The sequence below is a fragment of the Suillus bovinus genome (assembly GCF_016758785.1).
Source record: "Suillus bovinus strain UH-Sbo-P2 chromosome Unknown EDB93scaffold_1, whole genome shotgun sequence".
In the NCBI taxonomy this organism is placed as follows: domain Eukaryota; kingdom Fungi; phylum Basidiomycota; class Agaricomycetes; order Boletales; family Suillaceae; genus Suillus; species Suillus bovinus.
This window is the reverse complement of record NW_024542057.1, coordinates 1,744,916-1,766,308: the sequence shown is the minus strand read 5'-3', so window position 1 is coordinate 1,766,308 and position 21,393 is coordinate 1,744,916. Positions and strand designations below refer to the sequence as shown.

Genomic DNA, 21,393 nt, shown 5'->3' with positions numbered 1-21,393 from the left:
CTTGCTTTTCAGCCGTAGTCTACCGCATTTCCTTTTCTATATATTCACTCATGTTCACATCTGGTACTCTCATTGGATCCATCGGTGTATATATACCCTTCAATTTTTGCTACAGGTACAATCCAACGGATGCGCATTATGTTACAACTGCGTGGGATAAAATGTAAATGTGATGGAAGACACAAGCAAAGCAAAAGCAGATAAACGTCAAGATGAAAAGGTATATGTCAGGTCAACGCTATTCTGCCGTAGGAGGCCATATCCAGGTTTGCACTGCATCTATAGCTTCAGAAGAATCATCTCGAGGAATCCTAGAAGAGGCATCAGAGAGGTCATGCAGAAGCGTGCAAGACTGCATTACTCGAGTTTAGGCTCCCACCGTCCGTCGTGCCTCTCGAAGTAGCGAGGAACGAATTTCTCTCCACTCTCCTCTCGTTTGCGGCGCAGTTCGCGTTGGGCATCTTCCACTGCGCTCTTGGCCTCCGTGGCACGTTCCATATTCCTCTCCTCGATAGCCTGCGTAAGGTCTTTCCATAGGCTGCGCATTCGGGCACCGCTATCAGCCGCATATCCAACTAGTCAATTAAGACATATTCACCGTCGTGATTCGTATGATTCTTGTTGTTGTATGTCTGGTACATATTTCGGTGCTATGTTTTGTCCGTCTTTCGCAGCATCAAATAGTACGCGTTTGCTTCCACTCTGAAATTAAATCAGGAGGCTGCTACTGAGAAGACGGTTCTTTGGCGAACCTTGATACTCTTGAATTCCATAACGTGACTCCACCGCCCCGACACCTCGCCTGTGTCTGAGTTTCCTCGGCGTACACGACCAGCTATTGCGTTATATGTTCCAGAGAAGAAGCCCTGAAACAGTGTTAGATAGCAATCATACAGGGAGCCGGGCAGTGACCTTTGTTTTAAACTCTAAATCACAGAAGAGTCTATTCTTCTCGTTCTTCACTAGACACGTGTCACCTAGCTCCAGTACCATTTTGCCGAATAAAATCCCCCTTGCATACATATTAGGCATCGTTACTACGTACTCTGCCATGCATAGTCAGTAAGGGCATGTCTGTCCATGTGCATGCATAATAGGCTGGGACTACACACCGCCATCGTCTGGGACGCCCATAAGCGTGATTCTGTTCTCACCCTCCATGGTGGTAGAGACGCTATTGCCAAGGAATTTGGATTTTGGTCTGAGCTCCCCGATAATGCAGACGCGATTTGCAGGAGAAATGTAGAAGAATGCGGAGATAGGTGGGTGGTGTGATACTGAAGAATGGACTGGTGAGCAGCAGCATGCATTTATCATCTGCACAAGCGACGTACCCTGCTCAGCGACAAAGAAACCTTGTGTACCATTTGCATAGTCGTATCTGCAACGGAAGAACTCTCCAAGAACGGGATTGTATCTGCGTTCGCTGTCCAAGGGCTGCTGATGCAAAAGGGGCGGAGACTCACGGTTTCTTTACGCCCTTTGGCTTGATATGCCAGCCAGCGAGGTAGTACTGAAGGATGCGAGTAAATCGCTCTTCTGGATCGTCGCATTTCTCAGCACTGGGCAGGGGGTTATGCCTGAGATCTGGAGAGGTAACGGTGTACTCGCCCGAATATGAGATCCGGGTGCGACATGAAGTCTGTGATGCGCTCGAGCATGCTCCGGGGCTCAAGCACAAACGTAGGAAAGGTTACTTTGGACAGATCCATCCCAACTCTTGTCTAGGTGTCAGAACCGAAGCCTTGAAACGCAACATAGAGCACGCACCTGAGCTGGGATATGAGCGAAAGAATAATAGATCCCTCATTCTCATCTCTGAAAGCAGAATCAGTATCAAGGACGATCATGGGACTATTGTAAGAATGAGTAAGTAGAAGAAGAAGAATGACGGACAGGATTGAAGTATCGTCAGGTTCTGTGTCTTCTGGCGCCCTATCGTCCACGGAGAGACCGCGTGCCCTCTTGATATGGGATCCAGCCTGGCTGAAAAGGCCCATCATGGTCGATTGACACGAGAGATTAGACGCTGGCTGGGAATGATTTCTGACTGTGAGCCTTGCTGTGTCTTGCTGACACGGAAATATCAATGATGGCCTGGCTGCAAAAACGACGATGATGAAACACGCGTCACAATTCAGAATAGTGGCGAGTTGCCGCTCGCTGCTGATCAAATTTGCCAAAGCTCAAAAATTGACCACATAGCCTGAAGCATATAGCTACATGCACAGTTGCCGTGCATTATATAAAAAACTAGATGGACATTCCCATGCAGTTGCACTTCCCAGCACTACTAAAACACTATCTTCGTGGGCGCAGCAGTTATATCATCACGGAAGAAAGCCCCATATGCCGCATGCCCTTTCTTCTTGATCGTCATCGGGAACTGTTTCAGATTGTCTGCCTGCGTATCGAAACCGCCTTCCCGAAGCACACGTGCAAGCTCGCCAGCCAATGCTCGTTCGTGGTTTTCTCCAGTGAAGAAGGTAATAGATTTACCGGAGCGCCCACCACGACCTGAGTGGATTGGGCTCGTCAGACTCTGTACTAGAAATAATTGAATCGATACGCACCCGTACGTCCGATTCGGTGGATGTAATCTTCAAGTGTCAACGGAAAGGTGTAATTTATTACAGCTCCAACATTGGGAATGTCCAGCCCCCGTGCAGCAACATCCGTGGCCACCAGTAAACCCGTCTCCCCGGTCTTGAATTTTTCGAGAGCGTTCATGCGTGCAGTTTGTGACATGTCTCCATGCAATGCACCAACGTCGTAACCTGCGCGCCTCAGCGATTGCTCGATACGCGTTGCCTCCTTCTTGTAGAGCGCAAAAATCAGGATGCGCGCCTCATCAGAGCCTTTGCGTGACGTTTTCTTATGTGACAAATCTTTGAGGCATTTGAGAAGCCGATTGCTACCAAAAGTGAGACCAAATAACGAAAAGATCGAGAGATACACACTCTTTTTCACGAGGGTCATCAAATACTTCAACAACTTGCTCAACGCGACTGTTCGCTGTGAGATCATCACTTCCAACTGTGACTCGAACAGGATTGTGCTGGAAAGAACTCGCCAACCGACGAACAGCCTCAGGCCAAGTTGCACTGACTGAGATTGGAATTAGTAATTTGAAACGCGAACTAGAACGGAGAAAGTGCTCACACATCATGGTCTGGCGTCCCTCCCCTTGAATAGTATACGAAATGATTTTCGTGATATCATTTTCGAATCCCTTATCCAACATTCGATCAGCCTCATCTAACACGAGATAATTCACCCTGCACAATTCCCAAGCAATGCTTGAGATGTCGATATCCCGTTGATGAATAAGAAACTCACCTGCTCAGATCGCAGACACCATCGTTAACCAAGTCGATTATGCGCCCGGGCGTTCCTACAACAATTCTGGTGATCTTCCCATCCGTATTTCCATTTGCCAGTGCTTTGACCTGCGGGTCCTTCGGGACACCACCAAACACCGCGACACTAGCAATGCCAAATGGTGCGCCCAGCGCAGAGAGTGCGTCATGAGTCTGGATCGCAAGCTCACGTGTCGGGGCGACGACAAGTACAGAGATTGTGGTTTCTTTCTTCTTAGGCTTTTGGGGCGAAGCTATGAGCTGTGCGAGAGCAGGTATTCCAAATGCCAGAGTCTTTCCGCTGTGTCGAGACATAAGCATTAAGGTGCAATGGTATGCAAAACTGCAAATTATACCTTCCCGTCTCCGCAATTCCCACTACGTCCTTCCCTTTGAGCGCAGGCGGCCATGTGCATGCCTGTATTGGAGTAGGCTCATTGAAGCCAGTAAATGCGCCACGTAGGCCATCCGGTATGTTGAGCTGGTCGAACGATATTACAGGTATGACGGCATCACTGTTCGTCTGGGTACTGATGGTAATGTTGTGCTTTTCCAGAAAGGCTTCTGCTTCAGCAGGAGAACACGATTTTGTTGATGGCTGTGAGGATGGGGTAGCTAACAACGGTTGTTGAGAAGTCATCGCAGCGTTAGCAGAGGGGGTGTCGGCTTCGTGATCGTGTTTTTTCTTCTTGTGCTTCTTGGAGGGGCTAGGTTTGTCTGCCGAGTCTGTCTCTTGCGTGCCATCATGCTTGCGCTTTTTGAGCTTTTTCGAAGTTCTTTCACCGTCTATTGTGAGTATGTAAGGATGGAGGAACGACTAAGTGTACATTGATCCTGATCAATCTCACCTGGAATTGGATCTGCATCACCTGAGGTTTCAGTGTGTATTTTTCTTTTCTTTTCCTTGTCCTTGGGGTCTGGGTTGTATTACTTCATAAATTCGAGCGGATGAAAAAAAAAAAAAAAAAAAACTAACCAGATGGCACATCAACAGCAATCTCAACCGCAGACTCCTCAACGTTAGAAACTGCCTTTACTGACTTCTTCTTGTTCTTGACACGTCCTGTAGAAATGCTTAACTGTGCAGACCATACCATGATACGTCTAGGACACATACCTTCTGGAGGATCTATATCCATCTTAGCACGCTCTGAAACAGCAGTAATATCCTCAGGATCATGATGTTTTTTCTTCTTGTGTTCTTTGTCCTTCTTTTCAGCTGGCTTGTCTTGATCGGTCAGGAGGGTTGCAGGCGGTAATGAAGAATGCAGACCTCTGGTCTCCTCGCTGACAGGATCGGCAGACTTTTTGGCCTTTTTATCCTTTTTATCCTTCTTGGACCTTTTGGGCTCTTCCTGAGGTATTATATCCTTTGACATTCTCCTGTCTAGATCTATGTGTCTATGGAAGCAAATGAGGGAGAGCAGGTTATTTTGTGTCCCACGAGTCACGACACAGTCCAATGTCAATAACACGTGACAGGACGTGTGGTGGGTACTCACTGAGGTATCCTTTTGTTGAGAATCCCAAGCTCTCTGCTCACACTTCAAGTTTATGTACTACGTACAACTCCGCTGAAGTTGTTCACCGATGGTCACATATGCCTCGAATCTCAATATCTTTTTAGCCTCCTCAAATACTTGGTCCCTCGCCGCTGACTCGACACTTCAAGTCATTTTACACTGAATTGCAATTTGTAACTTTGCTATGGATTTCGAACTCAAATAGCCCGCGATACATGTCTGTGGCCCGTGCCAAACAACATGGTTGCACTTGTAGCATTGTCGTTTCACGCCAAACAACATGGTTGCACTTGTAGCATTGTCGTTTCACGCCAAAAAGCCCCTCGCGCTTGCTCACACAATGTCCTACTGGAAAGAGTCTGTTGCCTGCAGGATCTTCGTAACAATGGGACCAGACGAAAAAAAAGGATGAGCACAAAGTTCGTTACGCAGTCAACCGCGGTTCATAACAGTATTTCACGCTGTGTATTCACGCTTACCATGGGTAGGAATACACAAAATTCCCCGCCGTAACTCAGTCTGAGATGTTTACCACCAGGACGGGTGAAGGCACAGCATTTGGGCCTATCATTCATGCTGGGTGTAGTCACCGCTTAGTACAACATTCACAGAGAGTTGGTACCAAATGAAGACATTCCTGTTTTGGATGTAGGAGAAGGGTTGGAATCCTTCCCCATCCAAGATCACGCGACGTCAAGATCGGGAAGCCGCCATCTCACTGCCAAAACACGAATGTCGGAAATTTGTCAATCCAGGTGTTGTGCCGAGTGGTAGTAAACAAACTTTACTGCCATCAAAAGATGTGCCTGACTTCATTGCCAAGCGCCGGCTGCCTTTCGAATCGAGTCTCGACTCTCTCGGCATATTCTCAGACGGTCGCCAGGCTCAAACGAGCTTTTCGCGTATTATCTGCGAGAGACAGGAACAGGAATGTATCGCTATCAGCATTGCTACTTGTCATTGTGAAGAGACTACGCGGACTCAAAGGGACGCAACCATCACGGCTCACTGAATCTCGATCCGCGATGGCAATTGATGACAAGCCTGAAATGAACGCCGGTGACGCCGATGTCACTATTCCTTTGGCCAGTGCGACTATCAGGAACTGTCAGTCTGGGCCATGCCTTCGTTGCGATCCCCACGCTTGACATTCAAATTCCCGCCATTCTCCCTGATCCATGGATAGGCAACATTCGCTATCCCGCTTTTGACAATGTAAAAGTCGACGCCACTTAATTTGCATTTTCGACCGCGGCGCTATTCTCAAGCGACGAACATTGAGGTACATGATCATCAAACTTAGTGCAACGGTCGGATGCAGCCGGTGACCGACACACTCAATTTACAACATCACTGTGGGTGGGCCTTGGCGGAAACGGGCGATGCAACAATGATGAGGCATTTCTATTCACCCGAGATCTCCTAGCCGAGAATTCCTTCATCTGAGATGGTCTCGTCCAAGATTATTGCAGTGTGTTTGACTCCGAGCAACAATCGAACCCATCTGGCGGAGTCAGGGGCACAGAAGATGGATTGCGATATCACTGCGGGTTGACCTTCAACAGATCGGGGGGTGCAACGATGGGGGTATTCCCAGGATGCTAGTTCCTGCGCGAGGGTTCCTTCGTCTGATGAGGTATCTCCCAAACAATCAGATCCCATCTGTCACCAGAAGTCACTTTTGATTGGCTACCTGTCGACTATTCTTTCTCATTCTAAGTCAATGTTAGAAGTAAGCCAAGATGCCTCCATTATTTGTTACTTTATTAATACTGATGTCCAGAGTCTCGTCTCTTACGTATGCAAAACACTGAAACCGCAAAGGTTTGAAATTACTACTCCTTCGAAGACCTTATATCCAACAGCGAGACGCAAATATGAAAACTTCCGGAGGTAGATTCTACCAATATCTGTGTCATCCACAATATTGACATCCTCGAAGCTGACGTGGCCCTTGACAAGTCAAGATGATGCTCGTGTTGATGACGTACTGGAAAGGTCTGGCAGCTGAGATGTGCAGTTTCGAGTTCACGCATATCCGATCAACACCGTATCCACTCCCTAGCAGCACCAAAGATAAGGATCAGTTGGAATGTGATCTCATGGGCACAAGATTCATTCTGCCTGACAGCGTTCCCCACTCCTCACAGCCTCCATTTATCGAGATGCCACCCAAAACCGGTCACTTGTGGAATAGCTGATCAAATAATGTTGTCAATGCCGGATCACGAAGGGGATAGCATTGCAGGTGGAGGACACGCCAGCTGCTACACATTCGTCTTGCGTCTCGCACTTGCCCGTGTAGGTCAATCTCATCACATGCTTTGTAGTGGTGCACAGCTTCGCCTCATAGCAGGTGAGTTACTGAATCGTGATGGTATATAGTGTAAACCTACGACTGACTTCTTGCTTACAGTCTATACCTACCACCAGTTTGCGATGCGCTACTAGTCAGGAACAAGGCTGCAGCTCATGGAGCGTCTCAGAATTCCTCGTAACAGGAATATCAATGCCAAATGCCTGTTGGAATCTCACAAACCTACTTCTGTACTTTTTAGCGGTAGAGGCGTTTCTTTGCCTACCGCCTGTTGGAAACTTGTATGTCTGCGGCCATTGTACTGTTGATACCCATTTTTAGTAACACCTGATGCTCACCACGCATAGGAGTCATTACCAGACTTCGATCGACTTGCAAACTGGGTTTCGATTCCCCACAAATACTCTGACCTTTTTGGACTTGGACACTGATAGGACTTGTACTGCATCATTATCAGATGTCTTCAGATTTACGTTCGTACTTTAAAGTTGTACAGTAAAGTTAGATTTAAAGGTTCCACATACAAGTTGTGTCGGACGTAGAACCGCCTAGTGTCCTAATCTACAGATAGCAGTTCAGGTGCTCAATCCACCTTGGTCCGTTTCCCGTAGTAATATGTAGTACGACCGACTCCTGCGAACCAGGCAAGTCTTACGAAGTGGTTTGTGAGAACAGTCTGGTGATGCATTTGCTCTTGACATACCTTGCGCTCAAGAGGAATATTACAAACGTGATATTGCCATGGGTCATGGGATTCCACTTGCCATAGGAGTACTTGAGCTCGTCGGGGAGGCCAATGAATGAAGCAGCAATACTGAAATGTGTTGCGTAGGGCAAACACTTGCAGGGTACTAAAACTTACTGTGTTACCTATGATGCAACTGCTTAAACGAGTGGATAAGTATGAGAAACAGAGAGCGCCTACATCTGCTAGCGCAAGTGCAGTAAAACTTGCTCCAAGTATACGCTCCTGAGCCCCCGGATTATTTGGAAGAGCATCTCGGACGGCTCTGAATACCAGAGATGAGATTAAACCTAGCAGAAGGTAGCCTAAAGATCCTTCAGTTGGGTCAAATGGACAAAGTAGACGTGGAAACCGCACAGTTTCCCAGTTGCCAGATAGCCATCGTAGTCCTAGCATCTAGCGTCTCGGAAGCAGCAGTTGCACTTGGTATCAGCTCATGGTGGAACCAGGAGGCGCCTGGAAAGAACCACGCCAAGACGGCAGGTGATATGGTCGACACTGTAGCATGACCGTAATTCTGTCATTTGAGTGTGAGTCAGGCCAGTGGGAGGAATTCTGACCTGGTTCAATGTACAAGAAGAGGGTTCGGTAAAAACCCGGTAAGGCTGCAAAGTTACGAGGCATGACGAAATAATGAGTTAATGTAAGAACAGAGTGCGTGGGTAACCGCAGTAATGCAATTCATGACTGATAATAATAGATGTAGCTAAGGTTGCGTGCGCGTCAATGATCATCAGCGCCTACGTTGTCATCATATAACAGTTTAGTGCCCTCAGTGTTTAATCTTCGGTTATCCTATACCGTCGCGCTCGTTCTCAACCTGAACTCCCAGTTGAACACTTATAATTGCTGGATGGACAGCTCGAACTCATCCGTGTTCGACCTCCCATTGCACCAAGATAGTGCAAGGCCATGGGATAGAAGACCAGTAACCGATGACCATTTCCAGAATCAACCTCGTGTATCTGACGCAAATTCTCGCTCAAAAATTTCTTTCTTGGTGATATCCGGTGGTTCGGGCGGGAACTCCATATGCGCTGCATTCGAAAATGCATGTTATGTTCTTCCGGTCTCGGACGACGGTGGATCGTCTAGTGAGATAATCAGGGTACTCGGTGGACCATCTATCGGTGAATAGCACTTCGCGCTCAGCTTGAGACTCGGATATGCTCATGAGGAAATTAAGGTGACATTCGCTCAAGACTTGTCAGATTGATCCCTCCGGTTCCTCTCGGTTCGCCTCTCGATGCCGTGCGCACCCTTTTGTCTTACAGATTACCATCGAACGTGTCTGATAATGAAGCACGCGCTGAATGGCGGAGCATCATCGAAGGACAAAGTCCTCTGTGGTCGGGCATCCCGAACGACCGGAAGGAAGTCATCCGAGGTAATGCTAATAATGGACGCCAACTCCGGCATATTCACATCCTTGATTAGGTTTCCTGGTATACTTCGAGAACGAAGTCCTCAAACGAGCACACAAACACTTCTCCTTCTTGAATGGAAGGTCGGTTGTAGTTGTCCTCGGTGAGACTCCTAGTACTGACTCAGGCCTACGTCCCACAGCATAGGAAACTACTTCCTGGCAGGTGCTCAGGGCTTCTTCCGGTCCTTGCCGTCCGCAATATTTTTATTCTCCACAATGACGAATAGCCAGGTGTGTTTATCATAAAACAAATGAATGAATGAATGAATGGAAATGGTATCCCTGAACACGATTTTAAGGCCAACATCTTGCCAGTCATCGTGACGAATCATATAACTACCATTGCAGCGGAATTGGTCTGTGCTACTATTCAGATCAGGGTTTGTCCAATTTGACATGACTTGTAGGAGGATGGCACGAAGCTGCTGGGTCAATGTGAAATATCTCATCCAGTGGCTCCTGCAATCTTCTCTGATTCAGAGCTGCTGTCATTTGACCCGCTATCTCCCATAGATGGACTAGGCGAGATCATACCACAGAATCGGTTCAACATTATGTACAGTCAACAAGCCAAAGAAGGCGGATATGAGCCTCTCCATTCTCGGATATGTAGTGAGTAACCTTGGTCAGGGTTTGATTCGCGGCACCCATCCTGGATCAGGACTCTACTATATCAATGGGTATGGCCATGAAGTGTACCCGAAACCAAACCCTCAATTTATCAAGAACCTATCGACTTCGGAGGTGTTGGTGTACTCGTGTGGATCTTTGTGGACGAGGCAAGTGCGCGATCCAGGGACTCAAAATTTCTTCCTAATGAAGAATGTTCAGCATCATTCCCTGCCTGGCTCTCCGCGGCGTAGCATCTGCGATCGCGGGATCTCGGTTCCTACGTGTCAAGGCGCTTCTGTGTAGGTCCTGCGGCACTGTCCGGTGACCTAGACTCAATGCGCATCTCCAACAGTGAACGGCAGTAATGATAGAGAAACAGATGGATACACCGCCGTCGACTATATCAGGTGATTCCTTATTTTGCCCTGGGATCTTGATCTCAAACAGCGCAGAGCTATCACCTCGGTGTTGAATTCGCAATACCCGCCAAACGGGCCAGGAAACGTTCCACTTTATCCGATCTCAGCGTTCATCACCCATCTGGTATATCTTGAGGGGACAAAGGTAGCAGTAGACGTCGAAGCTATTACCGTGAGCCGCTGCCTCATGTTTCTACCCCTGGCCACTATCAGACTTATCATTTCCTGTTACTATACAGACACTCGGCATCAAGTGTATTTTAGTCGGAAAAAGATCCGAATGCGCACCTAATTCCGGAATACCTCAATACGATGCTGCTATGGTTCAGCAAGCCATCGAGGAAATTTTATCAGGACAATAGTTACTTAGATGATGTCTTCTCACTGATAAATCGCTACTACATGAACGACTTGAACAAATTATGTGTGGCACGTGAGCGGAAATATGCTAATCTTTTTATAAATTATCTATTACCCTGCTATATTACCTCACCAATCGACTGCGACCAAGTGCGTAGCTGGTTTGTGCTTTCCCCACACAAATACCAACAGTAACCACCGTCTGCATGTCTCCCGCGAGTATCGCAACTAGCAGTGCGCTCAAAGCGGATATTACAGCAATGCAGAATGGCAATAGGACCCAGGGTGATACTCAGGGGAACTTGGCGAGGAGCTGGAAAAGCCAAATAAAAGGTATGTGGATATGAAACTTCTGTCCCCGTCTGACCTCACGCAATATCTTCTCATTTGGGTTAATCATTACGAATCGATTTCTCAGAGGAATCAGCTATCATCCCTAATCAGCAGGATAAAAGTAGGGACCCAAGGGAAGCGTGCCGCCGCCACAGCATTACTAGTACATTTGATTCCGAGGACGAGGAATGTTACGAAGACACGATTGATTTCATACGTCGTTCTAAACAAAGACGTCTATCCCTCGATGGACCTCGACCATATGTAAGCCTGCACGTCGTCACATAGAATCTGGGGTGCTCAGTTAGTCTCGATGCAATGAACGTAGCTAACGGTGTCCGGAGATGACCCTCAGGGCTCTAATGATCGATCCTGCCCACGGGTTCACTTTCGTTCTCGTGTGCGCATAACTGCTGGCATGCGTCGCAGACGACTTTCCGATGGACTGCCGTCTGGTGCTTCGTCGATATCAGGCTCACCTTGTTCATCCATTTCTGCACCATTGCGCTCTGCGAATGCTGCAAGTTCAAAAGGATGGGGCCCGTTAGGCCAGCGAGTAAGTATCATTGCAGCACAAAACTATGCTTCAGAACCATCATCGCCTACTGGTCGGCGGAGAGCACGACACAGCAGTAAACCAATAGAACCATATCATAGTCCTGTGAACGAACACACGCCACTCTTACGACCCCCTTGCAGGTACTCGTACGCAAGGGGATATAACGAAGATAATATGATGGACGAGGACATGGAGAGGCAGCGAGAACGTGTGATAGAGGAAACTTTTGGCAAGTGGCCTGGAAGAGTGCTAAACCGCCACGTGAGGAACCAAGTCACCTGCACAGTTTGAGTTGCTCACGTTCTTTCAGTGGTGGTGGTGGCAACTTGAATCACTTGTTTGCTGCCTCTGCGTAGACTCTGACGTCGAGGAATAACATTTCTTGATTTCAAGCGCATGTAGGAAATACCGCTCAGGCATGGTGACAACGTTGGTTGCTGACCCTTCATGTTTGCTTTCGCGCTATGTTGTTCAGACAACCTTTGTATATTAGCATCATTTCATACCCAAAACGTTCTTGCTGAAAGATATTGGTCTATATACTCTATCGAGATCTTTGTTCTGTTATCAATGTGATGGCATCACCATAGTGGGCGGGAGTGTCGTAATAGGAGGAAGCAGCCCAGCGGCGGCCTTGCGTGCGTTCTGAATGAGTAGCTGATCCATGACGACGATGGCTGCCATGGTCTCGACGATGGGAACAGCACGAGGAACAACACAAGGGTCGTGCCGCCCGCGAGCAGCGAGTGTTCCTGGTGTACCATCGTACTGTGCGGTGTGTTGTTCTTGCGATATGGTTGCGGGTGACTTAAATCCAACCCTATAAGAAAAAGTGAGTGAAGGACGACTTGAGAGAGGTGAAATCCTGTACCTGAAGTAAATGTCTTCGCCATTGGTAATACCTCCTTGGATACCACCACTCCAGTTGGTGGAAGTGCCGAGTTTACCGTCTTTTAAGATGAATGTGTCATTATGCTTGCTTCCAGGAACCTCTGTTCCTCTGAAGCCTGAGCCGACCTCAAAAGCTTTCGTGGCAGGAATTGACATCATAGCTTGCGCAAGTTTTGCTTCGAACTTGTCGAAAACTGGCTCTCCAAGACCTGAAGGGACATTACGGATGACGCATGTCACTGTCCCGCCAATAGAGTCCATAGACTCTTTAGCGCGGATAATGCGCTGTTGATCATAAGCAGTTGGTCACTAATCACGACAGGCATCATAGGAAATATGATGCTCACCTTCGTCATCCGCTCAGCAGTTTCTGGATGAGGACAGCGTGTGGGATGCTTGTCAACCTCATCTCGGGTAATCGTGGCTAGTAACTGTCTAAATTCAGGCGTTAATGCGTCTGCCACGTCATCGTTGTCCTCGTCCCCGTCCACTTCCGCGATGGACAACGGTACTACGTTGGACGGCAGGTGGATCTTGCCAACTGAACTGACAAATGCGACGATTTCAATGCCAAACACCTGTTTGAGATATTTTTCGGCAATGGCACCCGCTGCAACACGACCTGTACAAAGAACATCCTGATTTAGACCCTGAGGAACGTCACAGATGGGATATTTTTACCAATAGTTTCTCGTGCACTGCTACGTCCGCCTCCACTGCTAGCCTTTATACCATACTTTTCAAGGTAGGTGTAGTCTGCGTGACTTGGGCGAGGGTACAAATCCGTCTCAGAATAATCCTTTGGACGTTGATCCTCGTTCTTTACGAGGAGGCCGATGGGCGTTCCAAGGGTGACGCCTTGCTCGATGCCAGATTGCACATGCACAAGATCCTTCTCATCTCTCTATCACAGACTTCGGGATGAGAACATTATACACAAATAGAAAAGAATCTCACAGGTGTAGTAAGATTGCTCTGTCCTGGTCTTCTGCGACTCAGCTGCACCTGAATGTCATGTGGAGATAGCTCCAGTCCCTGCAGGATATCGTGAACCTTTATTTATATTACCAGCGGAAATGACTCATACAGGAGGACATCCATCGATGATCGCACCTACAGAGGCGCAATGGCTCTCACCGTAGGTAGTTACGCGGAAAAGGGATCCAAAGGTAGACATTGTTGGTTGAAGACAAGCCAGCGAGAAGCTCAAGTGACAAGAATCGTATGAGATTATTTTCTATTTATCTGCGACATGAGCCGAACTTGTCGCGATTAACAACGCTTTAGGCTAGCAAGCGTTTCTAAACCATGAAACGGCCTATATATCCAGCCGAGCTAGTCCTACAGAGCCTCAGTCTAGTGGTTGTTAATGAAACAGCTTCAAAAATCGAGAACTAACCAAAATGATGAAATGATAAGCGCCGTGGGAACATCAGCGGCTGCAGAAATTTAGTCCGCAGTGTTTCTCAAACCAATCTCAAAGTATGTCTGCAGTAGCGACATTATCAGCCAACGCCAGTTCGACATCAGGCTCACGATCGCGTCCACAGGCCCGTAAGAAGCCAAATGACGACGCAGCCTACTTTGGAGTCGCAGGGACCAAGAGACAGGCGGCGGACAGGGCAGAGGGAGAGCCACGCGTCAAAAGAAAGAGAGTGGAACACAACACAACAGTCAGCAGAAGGGCGGATAAGTCTGCGGATAATGACCTAAAGAGCGCAGTGAGAGGATTCACATATGACACCGGCCACCATGACATTGATGCATTCTACGTTAGATTGACTTCAGAAACATGTCAACCGCAGGGCTTTATCGTTACCTCTCTCATTTCAGTCTCATTCCACCCGTGTACCCATCACCCTTGATCGCAGCAGATCCACCTTCTCCCGATTCTCTTCTTGACCCTGTACGACAGAATCCGCGAGGCCTTAGTCCATTCACCACGATCTCCACTTCTGGGAACAGGCTAAGGAGAGATACAAAAGATCCAAGCCGCAGACGAAGCTCCCGGTTGCTCGAGGAAAACGAGAGTCGCACGCCTATCTTGGCGGACATTGCTGAGATCCAAACCATCCTTGCTGCCATTGCAGAGCGACATTTCCAGGACCATGCGGTCAGTGAAATAGACACGCTCGCGTCATTCATGGTAAAAACGTCTACTAAGTATGAGTAGAACGCGTCTGCCGTGTAATAATTATTTTACATGCTCCCTCAGCACAAATGCCTCGTACCAGCGAACGGTGCTTTTTGCGAAACTGCCTACCAGACTCAGGTACCGATGATCCTTTTTACGTGGCTGTCAAATTTTTTCCATGTATGATACGTGTCTTGTCTCGTTGACAGTCTTCTGCAAATGCCGCCTCCTCCGACCACCCACCACGTTCATCTTACAGACAAGGCCCGTTCTTCGTGGGTGATAAATTTTCTGGGTGTTTCAAATCCAGTCTACTTTGAGGTTTGGGGCATTCGTGGACTCCCTCGAGGCTCAAGGTCCTTTGGTGTTTTCGATCTTATCAGTCATGCTGTTTTTGACTTGTTGCTGACAAATCAGTTGCTAAACAACACCGCTGTTGCGATGTCGACATCCCCGATTTGGCAGTGAGTCCACTCTTCTCTCCACACTATCTAGTGCTGTTTCACTGCGATCACTTGGAGCACTTTCTTCAAGACTTTGCTGAAATTTGACAGTGCCGAATGGCTGTTGCGATGCTGTCGATGACTTTGTCTTTGTGGCTTCAATGCCGCTCGCTGCAGTTCCCGTGGTGACCTTCAAAGCGAGGAGCACGCTGTCTGCAGCCTGGAATTTTGTACAGTATAAATGTCAGACCGTTCACTTTATTTCCTTTGTTCGCCTTCTCTTTAGCAGCGGTGCTGTTTTATTGTGAGTATCACCCTTTTGCTTTCCTTCGTTAAGGAAGATGGTTAACATCACTGCAGATTTATAGGACCCTTCCCCTGATCATTCTTTCTCGGCTTCTGCGAAGCCTGTTGTATTTTCTCTTCGAAATGAGACACCCTTTCCTACTTCTTGTTGTCCCTACCTGCTTTTGCCTCGCTGGTCGCTGGCTTCGTCGTTCCTGAGCCTGGTCTAGTTGTCCGCCAGCGCGGTGGCGGAAATGGCAACGGAAATGGTGGTGGTGGTGGTGGTGGTGGTGGTGGTGGAGGCGGAGGAGGCGGCGGCGGAGGTAATGGTGGCAGTGATCCACAGAGCTCCCTGAGTATGTTCTTTGTACTCTTTTTTGCTCGATGTATTCATTTGTATCTCTTCAGCTCTTGACCCCGCGGTCATCGCGACGGGCTTCCAAAACGACGGTCAAGGTCAACCTACTGCTGGCCAGGTCGCGTCGCTCACCTCATCGAATAACTTCATCAATTTCTGCTTGACGAACCCCAACGAGCCGATCACCAATGGCCAGCAGATTGCTGGTGGGTCATGCAACCCCGCACCTATGGGTTCCATCCCCTCCACGGCGAACATGCCCTCCGCCAAGTTCACCAATCCGAAGAATCTCGACGTTATCCCGCCGAACCAGGCGTTCACTGTCTCTCTCGCCATTCAAGGCATGGAGACAGGGCATTTTACCAATGCTCAACAAACCTACTTTTCCGCACCTCAGCAGTTAAACGGACAAGGGCAGATCCAGGGACACTCCCACATCGTCATTGAGCAACTGGACTCGCTCACACAGACGACGCCGACCGACCCCACCAAGTTCTCATTCTTCAAGGGCCTGAACGACCCGGCTAATAATGGCATCCTCACTGCGGACGTGACCAATGGTCTTCCTGAAGGGACATATAAGATTTCGACGATCAACAGTGCTGCAAATCACCAGCCGGTCTTGGTGCCTATTGCACAGCACGGATCTCTTGATGATGCAGTCTACGTGCGTTCATTCCCGGGACACATGTTTGCCATGCACTCATCATCCATTTAGTTTACTGTCAGTAATAACGCTAATGCCAACCCCAGCGGTGCTGCCGCCGGTGCTGGAGGTGGTTCTGCAGCATCCTCGACTGTGGGAAGCTCTGCTGCTTCACCCACTGACGCCTCCGGTCAAGGTAATGGAGGTGGAGGTGGAGGCAATGGAGGAGGTGGAGGCAATGGAGGGGGCGGAGGTAACGGAGGGGGTGGAGGTGGAGGGCAAGGAGGTAGGGGGCAGGGAGGTAATGGCAGGGGAGGAGGGGGCAATCGTCGCCACTTCCTTTCTCGCAACAGCATGCATTAGATCATGGTCACTTAATAGGTCCGCGCACGATGGAAGCGCCAGGATCTGGTGCCCTGTGAGCTTGCATTCATTTGGTTTTTTTTTAAAAGCTCCTTGCCAAGTTATTTTTTTCTGCTGTACACGAGTGCGGTGTTCCTTGTACTGAAGTAGTTGGTCTCGCTAGATCACAGATGTCGAGATTATTACCATCAATCAGATGCAGTGTCAAGGGAGCTATATTTGGCTATCTATTGAGTCACAGTCTCCATAATGTTGGCTCTTGTATTTGATTATTGGGAAGGAGATTACCTGAGATCACTGCCCCCCTCATTCAATTAATATGTAGCGGTTGGCGCCAGGTTACTCCATATAACCAACCCGTCCTGCCACTGAGCGGCGTCATAGTTTCATCTATCTCATCGTCTATCTTGTCACATCCTAAACCATCCCTAGAATCTGCCATCACCGCGAGGTCAGTTCAAAGCAAACCCGTAGTTCGCTCCCTTGATCAATCGCTGTTACGTCTGATCCGGCGGGATGATCACTGGCAGAGACTCGAAAAGGCAACAAGGTGTGGGTGTGTAAGCTTGTTCTGATCGCGGTCCTGTCCAATTGCAAAGTTAGGTTATCCACGAGTAACAGCCAGCGGAATGAGGGCATCCGTGTAGCTAAATATGCTTTGGTTGGCTAGAACCTGTCCCTCGGTAGTGTCCCGCCATACCCGATGACATCCGCAAGTATTCGCATCAGCGGATCGTGTGGGATCTCACACGAATGGCTGTGTTGAAATATCGATAAGCCATGGGATCTGAGATTGTAGGCGTACCTTGAAGGGGACTTGCTGCGGCCCACGCACAGCGCACATGAGCATGGAACTTTTCGTTCGAAAATGCGAAACCTGGAATGGCAAAGGCTATTTGGTATTCCCTTATTCGATCATGATACTCATCGGGTACACTTGCTAAACCATCCTGTGATCTATCCGCGTTAATCTTCAAGTCGTACTAGTATCCAGGCCAAGGAGGCGATCCAGGCCCGACACGTATACCACACGTCGAGGATCCGCACAACAATTCAGTTTGCACGTTTCACTCGAGAATAGAGATCAAGTGATGGATGAGTGTACATCCTGCGATCGAGATGACTGCGCATGTGAACATGTAAACAGGGGTGTTCTCGACGCCACGAGATCGCGCGATGGGTGAGGAATGGATTGGCATCCGTGCGTGCGATTTGGAGAGCACCATCGTTTCAATGCATGCCATATAGATCGATCAAGACAATGTTTGTTAGTTTATGCAAGGGGTCATTCCTAATAAAGGGTATTACGCCCTCGACACAACATGTTGGCCAGATAGATAGATTAATTGGGGAGGCGCCGACCTGGGAATCTACCCTTCATCATTATGAGAACGGGGATCTGCGGTTAATGTTTTTTCACAATGGAGGTGGGCGTCTTCAATACCACATAGTTCAGGGAGGTGGCTATCTAGAAACTTACAGCATTGGCTGCATCAGTCCATTTCACGTGTAAGCAAAGCCATACTATCCTGCCCCATCACCAGCGAAGATTACACGGGCGTAGACAACACTACAAAAAAGGCGAAAGGGGCTTCCATTGCTAGCTCTATAACGCGCCCATCTGGGATAAGAAGGGCTTTAAGTTCGTGTATCATCCAAATTTGAATTGCCTTCGGAGCTTGGCCTCTTCTCCAGAATGCCATCAACAATTCCAAAGTTAAGAGCTTCTTGTGCTAAAAATGTTCTGTGAGAGATGTGTCGTCATTATATATATGAGGAAACTTGCCCGTCATGAAATAATCTCGCTCCAGAGCCCTCTCTGAATACGAGTCAATATGGTCACCTGGCAAAGGAAGAGAGCCTTACCGAATCGCTCCAGCCCTGATGTCTCACTCTCCTCTACTTTGGCACAATGTCGCTGATATATACTTGTCAGTAGATGTCTCACACGCAAAATCTCTTTAGCGTGAATCGCAATGTCGGAAGCTTGCCCAGAAGCGCCTCCAGAAGGTTCTGCAAGCGAGCAATATGAGTTATGTGATGATCGCCGCCGCCACTGTCATCACCCACGGTGGATCATTATGCTGGCATTAGGAAGACAATGGCGCTTTCCCTTTTCACCTAGACCACAGTGACATCTTTTCAAATGAAGAAGTTCCAAGGGACATACCCGCTGCTAATAATAGGGATCCCATGGAGCATGCTTGTCCCACACAATAGGTGTGTATTGGCGAAGAAACGTACTGAAAGTGGACAGCAGGCGTTAGATGCAAATAATGCCACCCCGCGGAGTTTCAAACCTGCATCTTTGAAATGTTAGTTTGGCTAGAAAAGAGACAAAAGAACTCTCGCACTGTATCATATATGGCCAGCCCTGCAGTCACGCTTCCTCCAGGGGAGTTAATGTATAGGTGGATTGGTTTAGAGGAGTCTTCAGCTTCAAGAAACAAGAGTTGTGCAACGGTCAGGGCTGAATCTGTATCCCGTATCTGGAAGCCAAAGACATGAATTAATTCAACCTGAGGCTTGGGAGAATGGCAGACGTACAGGTCCATACAACATTATTACACGTTCACGCAGTAGGCGAGAGAAAATGTCATACGATCGCTCGCCTCTTCCCTGCACGCATGAGGTAGAGTGCTGAGCTGGAGACAACCGAAGAATGCATGAGTTAACTTACTGTCTGTTCGACGACTATGGGCACGAGGTTTGCCGACGGTGGTCCCCATGTGCTGGAAATATGGTGCAATGTGCGTACAGACGGTAGTAGGCCTGCTCTTGCTTGACTCCTAGCTGTTGCTAGTGCTGCCCTTAATGGAACAGCTCTCATTGTTGACAACATTGAGCTTAATGAACACAGGAAAATGCACTAACGCTTAGGACTGTCTACCACGTGACGGAAACTTGTAATGAGTGTGATGCGTACGGTAATTCTGTGACACACGCGTCGTTGTCACGCTCGTACGTGTTGCAACTTGCACTCAACCCGTCGGCGTTTCAGCTGGAGGCCTTTCGCACCTTCTACCTGTTTGACCACGTTTTGTGGCATTCAGCCTACAAGGCGCCTTGATAGCAGCTGTTTACTTCTGCTAACACACATTATGAGCACTCACACGCATGCACAGAGATCGACGGAGGCTCCCATGGACTTCCAGTTTACGTCTCGACCAAGCAGTAATACGAAGCCAGTCTGGGCTAATAATGGCTTGAATACGCCCCGAAAACGTGGGTTTTCATTCCTTCTGAATTCTAACCTTGCTAACAAGTGCCAGGTCCATTTGATGACCTTCAACCCACGAGTCCGGCATTTCCTCAGCCACCTCCAACTCCCATATTTGGAGAAAACCGCAACGTGCCGTTCATTTTCCAGGCTCCAGCACTGCAGACTCCTCCAGTCTACCCGTGGGTGCCTCCCGTGAATTTCTCGCCTCAGAAAGCATTTCCTGTGCAGGAGGTGCGCGATGTGGACATGTCCGAGCTTAGTCCTCCTAAATCCGAGGCTTCTGAGAAAGAAAACGGGAGAATAGTTGCCACAGGGGCGCTCAGAAGGGTCTTTAACTCGAGGCAGAAGGCTCGTACAAAAAGCCAACACGTTGTATCATTACGTGACGACCTGGGGTACGGCAGCGAGGAAGAAATTGATGGCGATGCAGATCATGCCGGGCTCATGACACGAAACACATCAAACCACTACACGCTCAACATGCCGGCTAACCCAGCGCCACGGGCAGATACGCCACAGGTCTTGCTAGGGTGAGGTCATTTGCATGTACTCTTTCCAAGTGTGCGCTGATCACACTTTTGAAGATACTTACAGTTCTTTTTTAATCTGTCTCTTGTCGTGGTGTTTCTTTATCTCCTGGTGCAGTTCATTCTCACAGTACAACGTGATGTCGAACATCGGATCTCAGAATATTCGATGGGTATGTATGATCTTCATCCCTGTCAAAGTGTGTGCTAAAATGAATTGTTTGTCAGATATCGTGCAAGAGATCGGCATGTGTGCTACACAGTACAGGAACAACCTATGTGAAAATAACCCTGTGCCTGCCATGATCCAACAATGTGCATCTTGGAAAACATGTATGGATCGTGATCCAAGCATGGTTGGTCGTGCTCGAGTAGGTGCAGAACTCATTGCGGATGTCATCAATGGTTTTGTGGAGCCTATTAGCTGGAAAACATTGGTTAGTACACGCGAGTTCCTGCTGATGAGTGCGCGGTGCTGATTACATATTGGTGGGCAGGCTTTTACGTTGACATCACTAACTTTCTTGACGGTCTTCGTGAATTCCTTAGTTCTCCCTGTACCGCTCACGTCATGAAGGTGGACATTCTCCGTCAAGGTACCCAGTTCCCCCTATGACACCGTTTCCTCATCATTACCTTGCTTCTGGGCTGGCACCTCGGGGTTCTGGGCTTGGAAGTGATGACGATATTTTCGGAGATGCACCTCGTAGAAGACGTGGAGAAGACGGACAGGCGATTAAAGTGAAATGATTGGTTTATTTTCTATGACAGTTAATCTATGCGACACGTTGGATAGACATCGATCGAGTCGAGTCTGGACCAGAGCTAGTAGGTTAAATGTACTAGTGAGTTGACTGAGTGGTCCGGATG

General features: G+C 48.3%; 11 protein-coding genes across 11 annotated transcripts; 6 read left to right on the top strand and 5 right to left on the bottom strand.

Annotated features, from left to right (window-relative positions):
- Positions 1 to 84: 84 nt before the first annotated feature.
- On the bottom strand, positions 85 to 2,199 carry EDB93DRAFT_1114231 (uncharacterized protein). The gene is made up of 11 exons (XM_041448233.1): positions 1,897 to 2,199; positions 1,771 to 1,818; positions 1,612 to 1,719; positions 1,467 to 1,562; positions 1,335 to 1,417; positions 1,113 to 1,277; positions 913 to 1,046; positions 753 to 866; positions 599 to 702; positions 362 to 538; positions 85 to 311 (listed from the first exon to the last, which is right to left on the bottom strand). The coding sequence occupies exons 1-11, from the start codon at positions 2,001 to 2,003 to the stop codon at positions 239 to 241; spliced, it is 1,209 nt and encodes a 402-aa protein (XP_041313978.1). The 5' UTR covers positions 2,004 to 2,199; the 3' UTR covers positions 85 to 238.
- On the bottom strand, positions 2,200 to 4,787 carry EDB93DRAFT_1114224 (P-loop containing nucleoside triphosphate hydrolase protein). Its single transcript, XM_041448232.1, has 10 exons — positions 4,633 to 4,787; positions 4,477 to 4,578; positions 4,336 to 4,422; positions 4,208 to 4,276; positions 3,716 to 4,145; positions 3,340 to 3,660; positions 3,163 to 3,278; positions 2,961 to 3,108; positions 2,574 to 2,914; positions 2,200 to 2,517 (listed from the first exon to the last, which is right to left on the bottom strand). The coding sequence occupies exons 1-10, from the start codon at positions 4,736 to 4,738 to the stop codon at positions 2,294 to 2,296; spliced, it is 1,944 nt and encodes a 647-aa protein (XP_041313977.1). The 5' UTR covers positions 4,739 to 4,787; the 3' UTR covers positions 2,200 to 2,293.
- Positions 4,788 to 7,207: 2,420 nt separating this feature from the next.
- Positions 7,208 to 7,734, top strand: EDB93DRAFT_49039 (uncharacterized protein). The gene is made up of 3 exons (XM_041456535.1): positions 7,208 to 7,238; positions 7,299 to 7,480; positions 7,547 to 7,734. The coding sequence occupies exons 2-3, from the start codon at positions 7,392 to 7,394 to the stop codon at positions 7,683 to 7,685; spliced, it is 228 nt and encodes a 75-aa protein (XP_041313976.1). The 5' UTR covers positions 7,208 to 7,238; positions 7,299 to 7,391; the 3' UTR covers positions 7,686 to 7,734.
- EDB93DRAFT_48662 (uncharacterized protein) lies at positions 7,734 to 8,656 on the bottom strand. Its single transcript, XM_041456526.1, has 6 exons — positions 8,505 to 8,656; positions 8,302 to 8,442; positions 8,125 to 8,249; positions 8,062 to 8,069; positions 7,903 to 8,013; positions 7,734 to 7,849 (listed from the first exon to the last, which is right to left on the bottom strand). Exons 1-6 carry the CDS (start codon positions 8,566 to 8,568, stop codon positions 7,783 to 7,785), a joined length of 516 nt encoding a protein of 171 aa, XP_041313975.1. The 5' UTR covers positions 8,569 to 8,656; the 3' UTR covers positions 7,734 to 7,782.
- Positions 8,657 to 8,797: 141 nt separating this feature from the next.
- Positions 8,798 to 10,763, top strand: EDB93DRAFT_1074229 (uncharacterized protein; the record flags this gene model as incomplete). Its single annotated transcript, XM_041445080.1, has 11 exons — positions 8,798 to 9,074; positions 9,131 to 9,331; positions 9,382 to 9,451; positions 9,511 to 9,601; positions 9,670 to 9,726; positions 9,778 to 9,982; positions 10,032 to 10,140; positions 10,193 to 10,281; positions 10,335 to 10,389; positions 10,435 to 10,573; positions 10,641 to 10,763. 11 exons carry the CDS (start codon positions 8,798 to 8,800, stop codon positions 10,761 to 10,763), a joined length of 1,416 nt encoding a protein of 471 aa, XP_041313974.1.
- A 66-nt stretch (positions 10,764 to 10,829) lies between these two features.
- Positions 10,830 to 12,119, top strand: EDB93DRAFT_1114199 (uncharacterized protein). The gene is made up of 4 exons (XM_041448231.1): positions 10,830 to 11,094; positions 11,180 to 11,358; positions 11,423 to 11,914; positions 11,964 to 12,119. The coding sequence occupies exons 1-4, from the start codon at positions 10,968 to 10,970 to the stop codon at positions 12,027 to 12,029; spliced, it is 864 nt and encodes a 287-aa protein (XP_041313973.1). The 5' UTR covers positions 10,830 to 10,967; the 3' UTR covers positions 12,030 to 12,119.
- Positions 12,083 to 13,845, bottom strand: EDB93DRAFT_48507 (chorismate synthase). The gene is made up of 6 exons (XM_041456520.1): positions 13,632 to 13,845; positions 13,502 to 13,579; positions 13,226 to 13,448; positions 12,892 to 13,166; positions 12,525 to 12,829; positions 12,083 to 12,473 (listed from the first exon to the last, which is right to left on the bottom strand). The coding sequence occupies exons 1-6, from the start codon at positions 13,719 to 13,721 to the stop codon at positions 12,221 to 12,223; spliced, it is 1,224 nt and encodes a 407-aa protein (XP_041313972.1). The 5' UTR covers positions 13,722 to 13,845; the 3' UTR covers positions 12,083 to 12,220.
- A 183-nt stretch (positions 13,846 to 14,028) lies between these two features.
- Positions 14,029 to 14,717, top strand: EDB93DRAFT_1074561 (uncharacterized protein; the record flags this gene model as incomplete). Its single annotated transcript, XM_041445104.1, has 2 exons — positions 14,029 to 14,265; positions 14,322 to 14,717. 2 exons carry the CDS (start codon positions 14,029 to 14,031, stop codon positions 14,715 to 14,717), a joined length of 633 nt encoding a protein of 210 aa, XP_041313971.1.
- An 894-nt stretch (positions 14,718 to 15,611) lies between these two features.
- On the top strand, positions 15,612 to 16,982 carry EDB93DRAFT_1114183 (uncharacterized protein). Its single transcript, XM_041448230.1, has 3 exons — positions 15,612 to 15,842; positions 15,897 to 16,431; positions 16,483 to 16,982. Exons 2-3 carry the CDS (start codon positions 15,994 to 15,996, stop codon positions 16,771 to 16,773), a joined length of 729 nt encoding a protein of 242 aa, XP_041313970.1. The 5' UTR covers positions 15,612 to 15,842; positions 15,897 to 15,993; the 3' UTR covers positions 16,774 to 16,982.
- Positions 16,983 to 18,411: 1,429 nt separating this feature from the next.
- EDB93DRAFT_1074357 (Clp protease-domain-containing protein) lies at positions 18,412 to 19,603 on the bottom strand (the record flags this gene model as incomplete). The annotated part of the gene is made up of 9 exons (XM_041445088.1): positions 18,412 to 18,517; positions 18,556 to 18,592; positions 18,640 to 18,786; positions 18,844 to 18,894; positions 18,944 to 19,016; positions 19,074 to 19,079; positions 19,128 to 19,262; positions 19,321 to 19,392; positions 19,454 to 19,603. 9 exons carry the CDS (start codon positions 19,601 to 19,603, stop codon positions 18,412 to 18,414), a joined length of 777 nt encoding a protein of 258 aa, XP_041313969.1.
- Positions 19,604 to 19,874: 271 nt separating this feature from the next.
- EDB93DRAFT_1237403 (Di-sulfide bridge nucleocytoplasmic transport domain-containing protein) lies at positions 19,875 to 21,273 on the top strand (the record flags this gene model as incomplete). The annotated part of the gene is given in 6 exon segments (XM_041451409.1): positions 19,875 to 19,998; positions 20,046 to 20,526; positions 20,581 to 20,696; positions 20,752 to 20,960; positions 21,021 to 21,053; positions 21,073 to 21,273. The coding sequence occupies 6 exon segments, from the start codon at positions 19,875 to 19,877 to the stop codon at positions 21,271 to 21,273; spliced, it is 1,164 nt and encodes a 387-aa protein (XP_041313968.1).
- Between the last annotated feature and the right edge of the window lie 120 nt (positions 21,274 to 21,393).

Coding starts and splice junctions, on each gene's coding strand:
- EDB93DRAFT_1114231 (XM_041448233.1), bottom strand. CDS start 2,003: ATGATGGGCCTTTTCAGCCAGGCTGGATCCCATATCAAGAGGGCACGC. Junction 1,418..1,466: donor CCAAAGGGCGTAAAGAAACC/GTGAGTCTCCGC, acceptor CAGCGAACGCAG/ATACAATCCCGTTCTTGGAG. Junction 539..598: donor GAATCATACGAATCACGACG/GTGAATATGTCT, acceptor CCGAATGCGCAG/CCTATGGAAAGACCTTACGC.
- EDB93DRAFT_1114224 (XM_041448232.1), bottom strand. CDS start 4,738: ATGTCAAAGGATATAATACCTCAGGAAGAGCCCAAAAGGTCCAAGAAG. Junction 3,661..3,715: donor GGAATTGCGGAGACGGGAAG/GTATAATTTGCA, acceptor GTCTCGACACAG/CGGAAAGACTCTGGCATTTG. Junction 3,109..3,162: donor GGGACGCCAGACCATGATGT/GTGAGCACTTTC, acceptor TTCCAATCTCAG/TCAGTGCAACTTGGCCTGAG.
- EDB93DRAFT_49039 (XM_041456535.1), top strand. CDS start 7,392: ATGCCAAATGCCTGTTGGAATCTCACAAACCTACTTCTGTACTTTTTA. Junction 7,481..7,546: donor CTACCGCCTGTTGGAAACTT/GTATGTCTGCGG, acceptor CACCACGCATAG/GAGTCATTACCAGACTTCGA.
- EDB93DRAFT_48662 (XM_041456526.1), bottom strand. CDS start 8,568: ATGCCTCGTAACTTTGCAGCCTTACCGGGTTTTTACCGAACCCTCTTC. Junction 8,443..8,504: donor CTTCTTGTACATTGAACCAG/GTCAGAATTCCT, acceptor GTCATGCTACAG/TGTCGACCATATCACCTGCC. Junction 7,850..7,902: donor ATATTCCTCTTGAGCGCAAG/GTATGTCAAGAG, acceptor CCACTTCGTAAG/ACTTGCCTGGTTCGCAGGAG.
- EDB93DRAFT_1114199 (XM_041448231.1), top strand. CDS start 10,968: ATGTCTCCCGCGAGTATCGCAACTAGCAGTGCGCTCAAAGCGGATATT. Junction 11,359..11,422: donor TCGATGGACCTCGACCATAT/GTAAGCCTGCAC, acceptor CAATGAACGTAG/CTAACGGTGTCCGGAGATGA. Junction 11,915..11,963: donor GAAGAGTGCTAAACCGCCAC/GTGAGGAACCAA, acceptor ACGTTCTTTCAG/TGGTGGTGGTGGCAACTTGA.
- EDB93DRAFT_48507 (XM_041456520.1), bottom strand. CDS start 13,721: ATGTCTACCTTTGGATCCCTTTTCCGCGTAACTACCTACGGTGAGAGC. Junction 13,167..13,225: donor CAGTGCACGAGAAACTATTG/GTAAAAATATCC, acceptor TTCTTTGTACAG/GTCGTGTTGCAGCGGGTGCC. Junction 12,474..12,524: donor GGCGAAGACATTTACTTCAG/GTACAGGATTTC, acceptor TTTTTCTTATAG/GGTTGGATTTAAGTCACCCG.
- EDB93DRAFT_1114183 (XM_041448230.1), top strand. CDS start 15,994: ATGGGTTCCATCCCCTCCACGGCGAACATGCCCTCCGCCAAGTTCACC. Junction 16,432..16,482: donor CTCTTGATGATGCAGTCTAC/GTGCGTTCATTC, acceptor TCATCCATTTAG/TTTACTGTCAGTAATAACGC.